The 13,033-nt window shown below is 40.5% G+C and overlaps 2 protein-coding genes across 2 annotated transcripts in view; one reads left to right on the plus strand and one right to left on the minus strand.

The window, feature by feature from the left end:
• Positions 1 to 7,509: 7,509 nt before the first annotated feature.
• Positions 7,510 to 9,920, plus strand: LOC137282703 (uncharacterized). Its single transcript, XM_067814490.1, has 2 exons — positions 7,510 to 7,684; positions 8,414 to 9,920. Exon 2 carries the CDS (start codon positions 8,415 to 8,417, stop codon positions 9,519 to 9,521), a length of 1,107 nt encoding a protein of 368 aa, XP_067670591.1. The 5' UTR covers positions 7,510 to 7,684; position 8,414; the 3' UTR covers positions 9,522 to 9,920.
• Positions 9,921 to 10,748: 828 nt separating this feature from the next.
• The window catches only part of LOC137282704 (protein O-mannosyl-transferase TMTC4-like), a 32,071-nt gene continuing 29,786 nt past the window's right edge, over positions 10,749 to 13,033 (minus strand). Inside the window, exons 16-17 of the mRNA XM_067814492.1 lie at positions 12,294 to 12,473; positions 10,749 to 11,625 (exon numbers count right to left, since the gene is read on the minus strand). Coding sequence (XP_067670593.1) covers positions 11,492 to 11,625; positions 12,294 to 12,473 — 314 coding nt within the window. The 3' untranslated portion in view covers positions 10,749 to 11,491. The remainder of the gene's footprint in view (positions 11,626 to 12,293; positions 12,474 to 13,033) is intronic.

Genomic DNA, 13,033 nt, shown 5'->3' on the forward strand with positions numbered 1-13,033 from the left:
AAATTCAAGTGTCTATGCATGTTTGTTCCCTAAATGTATAGTTTACTAATTATAGTAACAATTAGATATAGATATGAAAGTTAAATTTATTTTGCACGTTTATGTAATTGAAGATTATTTGATGTTGAGACAAAATCACTGACACCAATCTGATCTATCACAAATATGGGTGGAGATCAGCGATGTGGCATTATTAACTTTGAGCATGACCGATTCTATGACAAAGGCACAATGTATAAGACACAATTATCCTTTCCTTGATTATCGGAATAATGCATTGCTTGATCCCCTCATCACAAGGGATACAAACCGGTGGGTCTTCGCCTTTCAATAAATATTCGTGAGTACACGATGTGCTGTTGAGATTGACATCCAGTGATCGAGGGAAAAATCCCAGCGCCTTGAGTATGCACTAGTGCGTGAATATGTGTGCTATATAAATATCCTATCTGTCTGTCTGTCTGTCTGTCGTGTGGTCAGTGCGACATCGTCGTGAAGATATTTTGTTGTAATCGTCCCCATTATCTGAATTGAAATCTAATGATTTTCCTTCTTGTTGTTTTTGATATTTCTGAATTTAAGGTACATAATTAGAGGAAAAGAATGTTTAGCCAGTGTTTCACCGAGTTTATTTCCAATATCTGATTTATTAGTCAATAATTGATTCCCATCTTTCAGATGTTGAATTCTAGATCTAGAACCCTTACACTTAATGTTCTAGATCGTGCATTGATTTTAGATACATATGTTCTCCAAGATTGCTGAAAATTATGCATTGCTTTAGCATTTAAAATTTAAATTTGTTCAAATTGTGGACCAGAGAGATATTATTTCTATCGTTTGAAGTATGAATTAGAGGGAAATTATTTTCTCCAAGCGGTATGAGGCGTTAACATGGGTTATCTACCCGTTAGGTGGCGTGTTATGGGAATATATAAGGGTGTAGATATTTGAATTTGGCATTCTCGATTAGTGCACTCCCGGCCTTTCAACATTTAACATGTTTGTATTTTAATGTTGTATTTCTGTATGTTTCAGATGTTCATTGTTCGTGTGATGGGCATAAGTGATTTTAAGCATGGTGGTTATGGCTGCCAAGCTGTTATAATACGGTTATATGGTAATGTGTGCCATATGTCAGCTGTCGAGCCGTTATAATACGGTAATGGCGTGATGTATATCATATATTGGCTGTCGATACATTATAATACGCAAATATGGGAATAATAAATTGGTAGACCGCTGTGTTTCGATGACAAAACATTGTCAACATACTGTATGTTATAAATCTCATGTATATATGTGTTTGAATGTTGAAATATTTATATTTATGTAATTTATGCTGTTGTTGTCATTTGTGCATATGTTCACAATTATCTATATAAACGTATCGCTGCATTGCAGCTATGTCCATGTTTAATGTTAACGATACTGTAAACCCTCCAGTTGTTAGTGCTGCTGCTGCTGCATTCGTTGAGGGAACACGGTTTCAGAGTTTTTCTCTACAGGAGTTGTTATCTCTGTTTTACGTGTCTTGCTTCAGCATGCATGTTGCTTTCACATATGATATGGTATCACGTCTTTCACACATGATATGGTTTCACGTGGGTTTTTGTGATGAAACAATGTAAATAAATATCTCGGTCGGCCGCGGAACGCACGTTGGTTCCTATTGTTAAGTATGTGTTGTGTTTTATGTGGACGGGAGCAGGGCTGACTAGGAGAATGGCGATGGAACTAATGCTCAGTCTTTATCCTTGCCTCTCAAACGTTTGCAGTCAACTATGTTTTGCGTACATGAGGAATTACACAGGATTTGGGGATATGCAGTTCATCAGAATAGTATTTTATATCATTAATAAAATTTACAGGTTTGTCAGTACAGAGAATATCATGCAAGTGCCAGTTGACAAAGGAACATCAGATAGATTCACGGGTTTTAGTATTGTAGGGAAATGGTTGAAGGTTGTCGTGGACTGACCATTGAAACTCACTCAATAGTGACAAGTCAGTAAGTGATAAATCAAGAGTTGAATAAGTTCCTGTGCCATGATGTAAGTAAGTATTTTAACCATTATTATAAGTGCATCAATCTCCAGAATTTTGCTTTAAGCGTTTGTTGCTGCGCCACCGCATAGTGGATTGTGATTGTTTAAATCACCCATTATACACGGTTTAGGAAAGTCATCGTACAGAGCTTGAAGTTCCGCTAGTTGGACAGTTGATGAAGGCGGAGTGTACAAAGAGCACAAAGTAACTGCAACAGGTAGAGTGAGTCGTACGACAACGACGATCCTCCAGTGGCCCATTCCCCTGGAAGGGAAAAGTAGTGGTATGCAATATACAAACGCCCGTGAAAATGATCTGTTTGCTTTAGATATGTCTCTTGTAAGCAGAATGCTAACGTTTTAAAATCTTGGACTAAAAGATGCAAATCATTCAAAATTGTCCTGAGTGCACTGCAATTCCATTGTACTAGAGGTGAAGAAGTTCGGGGCATTAACACGAGAACGACCCCTCATTTTTCTCCGGTGTGATAAGCTTTGCGTCCGAAAATGGCTACTTTCAGACACATCCATATCCTCGAGTGATCACCACTTATTGGACAGCTGAGCCGGATTATTGAACCCTTTGGGGGATCTGCCACTAACGCTTTTTGTTTTGTTTTTTTATCAGGTCCAGGTTTAGATTTTGTTTGTGTTAGATTTGAGCAATTCGATTGACTGTGATAACGATTGCACATGAGGTAAAGAAGAATCCTTATCACAAGACGTCTGAGACTGAATGAGTATTTGACTTGAAGGACTGGTTTGTTAACAAGAGCTCTGTTGAGGAGGCCTCATCCAAACTACTGCAGATATCAAAGTAGGCGGAGGGGCCTTTGTCAAAGCGTAATAAGTTTGGCAACCAATTGTCTGAACATATCAATTTTCTTCGGTTTTCGGGTCTGAAAGGCGCAGTAGTGGATAGGTAGATCCTGGCTTTTCTTGAGCTCTCCTTGCTTCCAGGAAACTTGCATTACGATCATGCTCTATTCGAGAGATTTTCTATTGAACTTTTCATGTAGGTCATTCCTTTGACGAGGACTACCTGGGTAGTTGACACTAGAAGGACTTGCCATCCTCGCATGTTCCACCAGCTCGATGACAAGCGGCTGTATTACGACATGACGTAGATCCGTGGCCAAACTTCTGACAACTGTAGCATCTCAGGGGATTGGGGATGAAAGCATCTACCTTTAAAGGACGACTAAACTCAGATCTTTTGTACTCTTTTACCCATTACATATGAAAGACTTGTAGTTAGTCTTGAGCGGAACACCACACTCATTCTTAACTTGTGGTTATTTCAGAAAAGTGGCCAAACATCTGTCTGCTTCAATCTCGTCCGCCAACGAAACCACAGACAGGTTATGTAATTCTTTCGACAGAGCCCTGCAGTGATGTCATAGAAGGAACGATTTTCAGTTAGTTGTATAGAAAATGTGTAGGAAGCTCGCCAATTTGCTAATTTCTCGATGTAAACAAAGACATGCCGAATTGTTGTGTTGCCGTCAATTGCTCCTTGGGGTCGGGTGATGGTGTCACTATGCACAGATTTCCACCGGACCCCGTAGTTTGTTCTAAATGGGTTGTTTGTGTGTGCGAAGCAAGCGTTGTGGAAGCCTGTAGTATATACTAAATTGGATGGTTCGCCCCCTACCTCACTTCCAGGACAGAAAATGCAATTGAGATTTGTTTTCATCGAGTTATAAAATCACAAGACTACTTACTACACTTTGCTGACCAAAAGGATTTGCATGAACATAACGATTTCTTCCTCTGAAGCGAGGTTGTGGTCGAAAACATTTTGGAAAAGTAATTAATACCGAGACATTTCCTTGAAGCTTAAATATAGTACTGAAAGATGTATTGATTACGATTTCAAATTACACGGGGCTTGACGTGATTACTCGACTGATTAAACAGGGCCCGTTCAACAAGGTGTGTCTAGGTGTATTGGGCAAAGGAACGCTGTTCCTGGCACCAGTGACTTCAACCACAAACGTTCGTCGTCCGCTGACACGGGCGCACCCACGCAAAGAGGTTGTCCAATGTGGTTGCCTCTTAAGACCAGCAATGGGGTGCTGTGGACACATTCTGTCCAGGGTTCACACGGGAGAAGAGCGCTTAGAGTTACCCAGCAACCACCACGAGGAGGTGGCTCTTCACGGATGCCTTAGGGTACAAACTCCGATCAATGACGAAACTTGTCGAAAGGTTTATCTCAACACCACTGTTGGTATGTACACCACTGATGGTTGCATTAAACATCAAATGTATGGGACATGGTGGGCGAACTGGCTAGTGATCCAGCGAGGTTGAGCTCGGGATCGAGCCCGACAGGGTGTGACAGGGTGTGAAAACCTTGGAGTCAACTTTGTGTGCAGACCCTTTCAGTGGTGTCACAACCCCTAATGTACAGTGCACAACCCTGTGCAATTGAAAGAACCCACGAATCCGTTGGTATATGACTAGATGGCGGCCACATGAACACGTGCATACACCTAGTTGCAGGTACAGCAACGTGCAGTCAACTTGGACAAAGTGCTGTGACTATAAGTCCAAGACCACCCAGCTGTCAATTGGGTACCTCGTTAGGATGAGAGAGCCACAATAAACTCGGTGCGCCTAGTGGCAGCAAGAGTTGTATACTGCCCAGGGAGTTGAGAGTAAAACACGATGTGCTGTTGAGATTGACATCCAGTGATCGAGGGAAAAATACCAGCGCCTTGAGCATGCACTAATGCGTGCATATGTGCTCTATCTATCTATCTATCTATCTATCTATCTATCTATCTATCTAAATGTACATGTCATGGTACATGTCACACATCTGCATTCTGCAAGGCTCTCACTGTGTTTTTCTGTCCTGTCTGTCATGGCACCTTGTATAGGTACCGCGATGACTAAGTGGTTTAGATTGCTGACGCTGTATGACGGCTGACTACACATTCGACTGAGCAAGCCTTCATACATATAGTTTCACACATGTTCAACTGAGCACATCTTCACATGGCCCGTTGCACACATTCAGCTGAGCACACGACAAGCTTCACACGTTCAGCTGAGGACTCGGGCACACGGCTGCCTTGGCTGAACTGGCAGCTGCAAACACTTTAATGCATGCATTCTTTGGGTGTTTTACAGCCTGGAATCGTTTTAGCATTTCTACACTTTAGAGATCGTAAAGGTATTATTAGTAGTTACATGTGTAGCTCAACGGATACGCACACTATACCCCGGCTATAATGCCAATGTTTGTTGAGAAAATGGTTAAAGACCGGGAAAGCCACATTTCCGAAAGAGATAGCCTCAATTGATGTGTCTCTCCCGACAATAGTTACGGTTGCGTGAACATGGAATGTGGCTCTCCGTATTTGCTACCGTATTTAACAAAACAAGACATGTTTCCTCATAATGTTATTGAGATTACAACAGGTTTTGTTTCTATAATTGGCACAATATAATATACTAATAGGTATAATACATACAACAATAAAACATAATAATAAATCTTCATTTGTAAAACACTCTCCACGAACTTTATTTGTATTTGGGCATTTGCCATGGTTCTGCCATGGAGTGAACTAGAAGCCACTTATCATGCTTGTATTTGTCATGGACAAAATAGATTAACTGTTTGTGTCAATTAAGTGTAAAAGAAGCAGGCCTTTGATTTCTAAAATCACCACGCTTGGAGGGGTCACGCTTGCCGGGGTCAAAATGCCAGTTTCACTGGCTGCATGTAGGATTCATACCTTATTTGGTCAATTGATTCAAATTAAGTGACCAAACCCATTCATGCTGTCAGTAGTCTAATCCCAGATGGGATAGCACATGTGACAATACACTGCCTGCCACCTACAACAAGAGGTCACCTGCGGCCGAAAGATGCAGGAATTATTCAGTCATTCAAGATTAATTACAGAATCACCTTGTTGACTGAATGCTTCAGTCGTTACATCGTTATAATGCCACCCTGTCATGTTTTCTCGGTTACAAGCCGAGAAAGCTACATACCCGATTCTCAGCACCCTTATATATTGTATTAAATTTGAAATCCTGTTTTAGAGATACGTGCTAGTTCTTTTCTTGGTGTGTGATGTAATAGTTGTTTAACTGTCCGTTGTCGACAGGTTTTTAAATCTTGTGAATTTATCAAGAAGTGCTAACTATTTTATGTCACAATATGGATGAAATACTGCCGATGTGTCTATATTTAAACTCCTCACTCGCTCACTCACCCCGTCCAAGGGGCCGGAAGATATTTTACTGCAGATTGATCAGAGTCACGAGCTGTAGTACCAGCTCACAATGGAATATTAGCGATCCACTCAGGTACAAGCGAATCTAACACTGGTCAGCACGAAGTTTTCCGCAGCTCAATGTGTTGATGGCAGCGACCTATCTCTCTGGTCAGGTCGCCTCTGTGACAGTGTGTATAAGAAACCTGACTCATTTTCACGCTGGCAGCTCAAGTGATGTGAAGTATTCTCTTGGGTTTTACCCACTGGAGCTTGACGTCATTTCCCGTGAAAAGTTAAAGCGGAATAAGAAATATACTAGGACGATTTTCAAGGGCTAGCTAATGCAGTGTAGATGTCAACGACAACGGCATTGAGAGAATTGTAATAACTATGTAAATAACTATGTAGATAATATTGATGGTGATGTGTATAGGTTCGACGTTTCAGATGTTAACGATGATGTTGACTGTAGGAGACAATGAACAGTTTTTATACCCATTTGAGTGATGTGAGTGATTTCACACGAGTTTAATTTTACCCCACTCTTAGCAACATTCAGGTGCGTAACTGCCATTATAAAATAAGCGAGGGCTTACACATCCTTGCTGCTAAAATACTGGGCAAGACTCTGACACCGTCGTAATAAAAGAAAGCTTTGCAACTTATGGGACTTATACGAAAAGATTGGCTTGCCACATGACGCCGGTTTGGACCAGACAATCCAGTGATCAACAACACGATGTAACCATTTGTGGAATATAATGCGGTCAACGGAAAGCTCACCAAACACTAGTTTATACAACCTCAGCTATGATAATAAAAACATTCAAAAGCATTAAAACATTCTTTAAATGGCAACAAAGATATATTGTTTGACGGTTGCTTGGACTTGAGCAACTGTCCTGTTAATCAGGGTTTGCAAAATTCCCCACAGTGTGTCGCAATGTCCAATTCATTGTCACATGTTTACCAGCGTTATGTTTACGCGCCGGTCCATCATGTTACAGGATATTTCATATCTGGATTTCGCAAGACTGCCTGTAACAAAAACAACATTTATCACTGCCTGTGAGTAATCCGACTACATTTACATATGTATACGATAGAGACACCGTACGGTCTATGTAACAATATATGTAGGTCACAACAGTGTGGCCTATTTATCACAAGCAGGAAAATCACCACCAGCCTTACAGTATCTATACATAGAGGGAGGGAGACAGCGTCGTGTCATTCTACATATACACACACTGGAGAGAATATCAACGAGCTCTATATCGTACGCATAAAGTGAGAAGTTTGGAAACGTACCTGTTCAACACGAGCGAATACTAGTATACGCTGGTTTTTGTGAACGTTGTTTGAGATCGTATTGAGAATAATCTGAAATTTGAGGTGAGAGACATGAAGGTTTGAGTTTTAATGGTGATTATATGAGTGAGTTTAGTTTTGTTATTTAATTGTAACGCTGTACGGATTCGTTATTTTGAGATGTATCATAAATGCTGGTCGAACATAAAAAACAAAGTGGAAAACAATAAATACGGTTGCGAGCCTCAGATCTTTTTAAAAAATTTTCTTGTGAAATGTAGCTCTGTAGCCCCGTAGTCACATAGCACTGCCCGTGATAAGACGAGCTCTGTTTGTCGTGAGACGTGCTCTGCCTTTGGTATGACTGTGGTATAGCATGCTCTGTTTGTGGTTATATTTCTGGAGACATGATTATATTAGCAGTCCGTGCAATTTTGTAAGTATGACATGGCGTTTTCACAACACAGTATATAGGCATTATCAACAAATGCATCATTTACTGAAATGTCCACATTTACAGCTATTTGCAGAAATAGTCGTAAGTGAATGTTAATTAATGGCACTTACGGCTATCTTCGCGCTATGAGAGCTTCGAAAATCTAGGCCCTGGAATATATTTGAATAAGAGACAGAATATAATTAGAACAATGTTGAACGTCTCATAAAAATGTTTCCTTGGGTTTGATGTGAATCATATTAAATTCAAACATATCCACATCAAATATCACCCAAGCAATGTATAATTAGATATTGTTGATTATGAGTCCTAGTTTGCTGCATGTTACGACAAAGGTTTTCCCTTTCAATTTTTAGGATGACTCACGGTGCCGGAGGTTTCTCCAGTGGCGGTGGCGGAGGAGGGGGGTTTAGTGGCTCTGGATTTAGCGGTGGGGGTTACCACATGCACCATTACAGCCACTCAGGAGACGCAGAGTGCGGGAAATGCTGCCGCAGCTTTGTCGTCCTCGCCGGCACCCTCCTCTGCATCAGGGAGATGTCCCGCTACCTCCGCATCGCCCTTCTCTGGATCTATGTTGTCACAGCCGTCCTCACTGCCGGACTTCTCATCAACATCAGAGTCCTCGGCACCAACAAGTTCCAGGCTGCGCCAACAGACATGCGCAAAGTAGAGAACCACGTGAATAACTTCTTCTGTGAGAGCCTCACTCTCAACTCCACCGATCCTTTTGAAGCCTACACCTTTGAGCAGGAACCCGTCGTAGATACAAACAGGACTGAGGAGTTTAATACAAGCTATACAATGACCATAGTTTCAAACCATTACGAATACTGGGGTTTTTATCTTCTCCCCGGGTCAACACTTCTGTTCAACAGCAGCAGCTCTTATGCATTATTCACGATCCTTTTTGTCATCCAAGGTGAAAGCAACCTCCAAACATGGCTGGACGGTAAAGGACATTGTAGTGGGTGTTACATCTACAAACACAACTTGCAGTCTCTTGACACTTATCATCACACGTATGCAATGAACTCCACTGAAGCAGACAACTATTTCTTTGTGTTCTTCAACGACGGACTCTTTGATGCATCAACGACGGCAAACTTCTTCATCAGCCGGACTTTGTATGATGTGACCAAAGCGACATCCAACTGTACGTTTGTCCCAGATAAAGCATCTTGCCATTTCGATGTCTCCCTTAATCCTGAACAGAGTGTGGTGTTTCACAGCAGCCGGAGAGCTCGTCACCAGAGCATTGACATGTGGAGCAGTTGTAAGGCAAGAGCGTGGATGTACGTGATCGTGTTCGCACTCATCCCCATATTAGTGGCTTCAGCTGTCTCATTACTTTTCTGGAAGTTCTGTGAGGATGGCAGGACGGAGGAGAACCAAACTTTGGTGTCTTATGAAGGATTGGAGGAAGCGGTTTCTGACCTAGGACTGAATAAACTAAAGACGTAACGGAAATCCTTTGGTTCGGTAATGAAACGGTTTCATCAGGGAAATTATTAATTTCAAATGATGAACAAAGCCGTTTATACCATGCCTGTTGCAGGTTCTCAGCATTTCATAATTTCAATGCGTTTTAGCTGTTGCTATTGGAATTATGTTATGCCTCATGCCCACAATTACAGTTCCTGCACGCGAATACGATTTTGTCCAACTCGTGGAATGCACTGAGAAGCCAGTTCTCATCAGTCTGGACAAAGCTTATCAATCACCAGGACAGGATGCGTTATTGCTCTGAGCAAGGATCTGAACCAGTTATGTACCGTTATTTCCTCCGGTGAACAACGGTTTCAAATGTGATGCTACCTCACAGAAAACCTACACGTTTTGTTAATAAATTGCTTTCTGAAATAACTGTTTGAATTGTCTTTCATGCGGAATAACAGATGACTGGGTCTGGCTTAAGATCACATCTGAGTGTTTTGCAGTATGAACTTTGGTTGTTTTCTTTGCATTTTCACAGTGCTATCATGTATTTATTATTTCACCCATATTATTGAATACAAATTCAATTTTAGTAGAAGGTCGAAAGTAATATTCAAATGTTATTTTGGGGATAACACTTTAACAGTAAAACACATCGAGACGGCGTTTTGTTACCTCACTCTGAGAAATCGGGTTCCAATCACGGATGGGGCTTAGCCAACAAACGTACCAGGATCTTTACCATACTGAGTGGGTTAATCTCTCATGTGAAACAAATCCCAAACTTGTACTAGAATCTGTGGGTTATCAATCGCAGAGGATATGGGTAGCAGGACAATTTATATACCAACGCTATTGGTGTAAACTCGACACGGAAATGTTGGTTGGTTGGTTTGATGTTTAATGTCATTCTCAACAATATTCCAGCTATATGACAGCAGTCTGTAAATAATCGAAGCTGGGCCAAACAATCAGCATTATGAGCGTTGATCTAAGCATCTGGGATAAAGGCTGATTATTTGAAAACACTGAATTACAAAATCCTCTAAATGAGAAATGTTGGATGTAATTACACGTAAGTAATATTAAAATGTTCACTTGTATTGATTGCTTCTACACGCAAGAGAAGATCCTATTTGGTTAAGGAAAGAATATAAGTAAAAACAACCAAAGTACAAAACACTTGTTTATGTTGTGGTACATTCCGTCTTTATCTTGTTCACTGAATCCTACAATCCAAAAACTTCCATGTTGCAATATGCTAGAGATTTATTTTTTCCACAGAAAATATAACTGAGCAGAGCAGAGCATTTGGAAATTACCTATACACATCAAATGCAATATAGAAGTGTTTTTCATCTCTTTTCAACTCAGCAGACTAAAATATCCGCGTCCATGACAATTAGGATGTGTTGAGTTTGGCTCTACGTGACATCGGCATAGTTCCAGCATTTTAGTGACGAACCATGACAATTGTATGTATATAATTATAATATTATATATTCGTCGGAACTCCAAGTCACACAACACTGACTTGTTCGTTTCAGACATTATTATTAAAAAACGACCGCGAGACATAATTAATTGTTGAGTATAGCACTAATGAACAAAGACAATGAAACGAAACATAGTGTTTCAGTGAGAATTGGATAGACACATATATCAGTATACAATAAACTACAATTATAACGAATATGTGTATAAAAAAACGTAAGGATATAACAAAATGTGTTTTATCCCCTACTTCTTGCAGTATCATTTTCAACACGCGTATGACGAAATATGGTTAAAACGAACAAAACTGGTCCCTCTGAGTTGTATTCGGTGTTTACACCATATAACGTGCTCTTTACATGAAGCTAGTATCTGCTATCATCTGTGTATGAGTCTTCTCTGGCAGATGGTCGATGTACCTGTCACCTACCCGATCTGTGACAGCGCCTCACCCTCAAACACGTCACAAGATGCAAGCATGATCCATGTACAAGTTAATTTTACTACTTTTCCCCTGTTTGTTCATTAAGCATCTGTAGGTCCTTTAGAATAAGAGAGTCGCTTGGTGATAGTTGCTTTGCCCTTAGAAGGGTTGTCCTTGCTTTCTCATTCTTTCCCCATCGGTAATATAACATGCCTGGAAAAGAACACATTAGGACCTGGTTAAATGGCATGAGTACGCTTTGACCTTTAGAAACTGGTCAAAAGTAACATAATATACTTGGGATTTCACTTTCAATAAAGTATACATTCAAGACTATCAATCGCCATGTTTGTGGATTTCTGAGGACCACACTGTATTTCCGTATGTTATGTCGCAGACATTGTGTGCCTCACTTTGAGAATGTGGTTTCAAACTCCTGATGCATATAAGTACTGGCATCCGTTCTTCACTAAGAGTTGATAGGACTTTTAGAATTAAGTGGATCGTTACCGTGTGGATTCGAATTAGGAATGGGGCTCAATGCAGATACTGTACTATTATCGGACAACGATACCTGATCCATGGGTTTATCAAAGTGTACTCCAAGATTTAACATATGTTAAATAACAAGAGGATATTTTATGATAATAATGACATGTAAAGTGTAGATTCTCGAATTGAGTTTTGTGCTACGTGGGAATACTATTGCTAGAGTCTCATCGCGACTGAAATAGTGAAGAGGTGACTGTTCTAACTCAGTCAGGTGCTCCGATATTCTTTACCAGCCCAGTCTTCCTAGTGTCAGTGACACAGATATGAAAACACTTGGCGGTAAGACGTTAATTGGACTGATTATATCACATCATATAGTTACCCCATACCTAGACTATGATGCAGATGCGGATGCTGGTTTCTCTCTATGGCAGAATGCAGCAGCCGTTCCCCTTCCTCGTACCTCTCTGCCTTCGTGTACACGCTTGCAAGACTAATCAGCAAGTCGGCTGAGTCAGGGAGAAACTTTAGAGCTTCTTTTCCAACTGCGATAGCACGATCATATTTTCCTGTATTGGGAAAAACATTCGAGGTGACGTAAAACATAATCATGATTGTAAAAAATTCACACTGACATCGTAGGATATCTCTGGTGTTTTGCCAACGAGTACACAGTGCTACTCTTAAGTTGATAGGACGCTTTTCGCTGTTTTTCAGTAAGAATAATCGCCCCAAATCCCATGTGACCTTTCTGTTGCATGTCAGTATAATTCTCAGTCAATCCAGTTCGTTTTATGTTGATGGAAAAAGAATACAGAATACCTTCTTCTAAAGCAAAACGAGTTTACTTTTGGTTAGGGTAAGGTTAAGGTTTAGAGTCAGGGTAAGTTTTAGGGTTAGTGTTAGGGTTAGGGTGACGTGACACTAAACAATATGGCTGGTAGGTATATGGTATTCTGTAGGTGCACTGAAGGTTCAATCAGGCTTAACATATCAAATGGGTTATTTCAATAATATTTCTACAATCATGTTCTCTAAATTCTTTCACTTTCACAAAACTGAAATAAAGTAAATTATGTTTCTGAGGCTTTGTCTTCAACATCAATGGTGGGGGATACCCGATAGCATC

The sequence above is a fragment of the Haliotis asinina genome, chromosome 4 (genome assembly GCF_037392515.1).
Source record: "Haliotis asinina isolate JCU_RB_2024 chromosome 4, JCU_Hal_asi_v2, whole genome shotgun sequence".
Taxonomy (NCBI): domain Eukaryota; kingdom Metazoa; phylum Mollusca; class Gastropoda; order Lepetellida; family Haliotidae; genus Haliotis; species Haliotis asinina.

What these genes read in the sequence shown, in the direction of transcription:
- LOC137282703 (XM_067814490.1), top strand. Translation starts at nt 8,415, where the DNA reads ATGACTCACGGTGCCGGAGGTTTCTCCAGTGGCGGTGGCGGAGGAGGG.